The sequence below is a fragment of the Phalaenopsis equestris genome, unplaced genomic scaffold (assembly GCF_001263595.1).
Source record: "Phalaenopsis equestris unplaced genomic scaffold, ASM126359v1 Scaffold220335, whole genome shotgun sequence".
NCBI lineage: Eukaryota > Viridiplantae > Streptophyta > Magnoliopsida > Asparagales > Orchidaceae > Phalaenopsis > Phalaenopsis equestris.
The window spans coordinates 514-2,563 of record NW_018238628.1 but is presented as its reverse complement, the minus strand read 5'-3'; the positions used below and the strand labels follow the sequence as shown (position 1 = coordinate 2,563).

Sequence of the window (2,050 nt, the reverse complement as noted above, 5' to 3'; positions counted from 1 at the left end):
GGTTTTTACTGAATACTTGGTTGTTTGACATCTGACAGGTGAGCCAAAAGACCTAATTATTTGAAGAATTTATGCCATTTTTTTTATTTCCCGAAGTGTTATAACCTTTTGATCATGGCAACTTTATCACTATTTTTATGCGTGTGAGATTTTATCATAACATAATATAACTCACATCTTTATATCGCTCTAAATGTTCTAACATGTTCAAACTTGAAATGTTATTACACTAGAAATAACTTCTTGGGATTCTTGGCCATATTATCTCTCCCACAACAAAGCCTTGGGTGAATTAAAAACCATGCATCATGGAATAAGAAGAAATAAGTTATGATATTTGTCATAGTAGATGCATGAAACTCATCTATTCTATTCTTTGCCTCTAATAAGAACAAAAATGTATCATCAAACTCCTGATGAAATAAAAAAGGTCTATTTTTACACATGCATGTATGAAAAGAAGTCCTTGATGTTTTCATCTTCTAAAGTTCAGTAAAATATTTTATCTTTTGCATAAACTTGTTTGACTTGTAATTGTATTCTTTGATGCATTATTCTTCATCTTCATTTAATTTTTCTTGACATTCCGGCATGCTCCCTTTGACAGCATCCATCATTATAAAGGAGAGCACATGACTGCCTTCTCCTTGATGAATCTTTGGTTTGAAAATTCTTATAATTAAATTAGTTGTTAAGCATAGGTTATGGGTGTTAAAATCAGGGGTAAAATCACTAAATATTTGATTTTTTTAGGTATTGGGCAAAAGGTTATAACACCTAAATTTTTATATTTATGTTTATAACACTTTGGGTATTTGGTGTCATAAATTTATCCATGAAAGATTGTACTTCACTTCTTAAATACAAAAGTGCTCTTTTTGATGTCATTTTAAGGATTTGAGTGATATGCATGTAAATATGAAAGTTTGGGTGTTAAATACACAACAATTGCATGGTATGTATGTAAATGGGGTATGTATATGTGTATGTGTGTTTTATATTGTTTTACTGGTACAAAATAACAGTAAAGTGAGTGGAAAAATTATTACGTGCGGACTTCTAGATGTACAAACAACAATGGATAGAAAGATCATGTTATTATAACTTCACTTTTATGTGACGTGGTTTTCCCATCCATCTTTGTTATTATGTGATGTTCGTGCATAATAATCTCTCACAGGGTGCGCGAGAAAAAACTCACATAAAAGGCCACCACAACTCCAGCCGTGAAACCAGAAGGAAGCTTGATGGCAGCACTGAAAAAACCATGATAATATACATCCTTCGACCTATAACCCGACCCTATACATTCAAAAAACCAACATCAAAACAACAAACATATTCCCCATTCAATTAAAAAAAAGAAAATAAAAACATTAATCTATCAGCACCACAAACCTGAAGACTTATCAAGCAGGAGATTTACAGCAGAGCCATTATTCACCTTCTGCACATTCTTCCCCCCATAAAAATCTAAGAACTTGTCCTCATACCCATGTCGTGGGAAGAGCTCCGTCAGCTTCGTAGTGCTCGGCGGCGTTAGCCCGTGACGCACCGACTCTGCACAAATTACACAACAAACAACCATTTTTGACAACAGCCACAGCTTCTGCTGCTTGCTGTAATTGCAGACTTCCATATTGTCTCACTGTTTTTTGCTTTTTTGGCTTCAAATGATAACTCAAATGATAACTAAACAGCCCATCTATTAGTCTATATATATATGTGTGTAGGTATTTGCTTGCATACTGCTTAATTCCTGTGCATATACATGTCCAATGAGTCATTTTGAAATTGTGGAATGATTATATGACAAAAAGGATGAGAAGAAGGTGCGGAGGTGATAGGCTGAAACCACTTTAGGACGAAGAAGAGTGGGCCAAAGTGTTCATATTTAATATGATACAGCTGGGGATGCCTTCTAAGATACAGCTGCAAACCTCATTGGAGACTTCAGATGTCATTTAATTTGTCTGTTTGGAAGATTAACTTGCACACCACTCACTTATTATGTATTTATATATTTACCTATATGCCATCTTGAGCAAAT

The 2,050-nt window shown here is 34.1% G+C and overlaps 1 protein-coding gene across 1 annotated transcript; it reads right to left on the bottom strand.

Annotated features, from left to right (window-relative positions):
* Window positions 1-4: 4 nt before the first annotated feature.
* Window positions 5-1,687, bottom strand: LOC110037494 (probable xyloglucan endotransglucosylase/hydrolase protein 33; the record flags this gene model as incomplete). Its single annotated transcript, XM_020742150.1, has 3 exons — window positions 1,399-1,687; window positions 1,202-1,302; window positions 5-31 (listed from the first exon to the last, which is right to left on the bottom strand). Coding segments are annotated over exons 1-3 (369 nt in total), but the record flags the coding sequence as incomplete, so codon positions are not given.
* Between the last annotated feature and the right edge of the window lie 363 nt (window positions 1,688-2,050).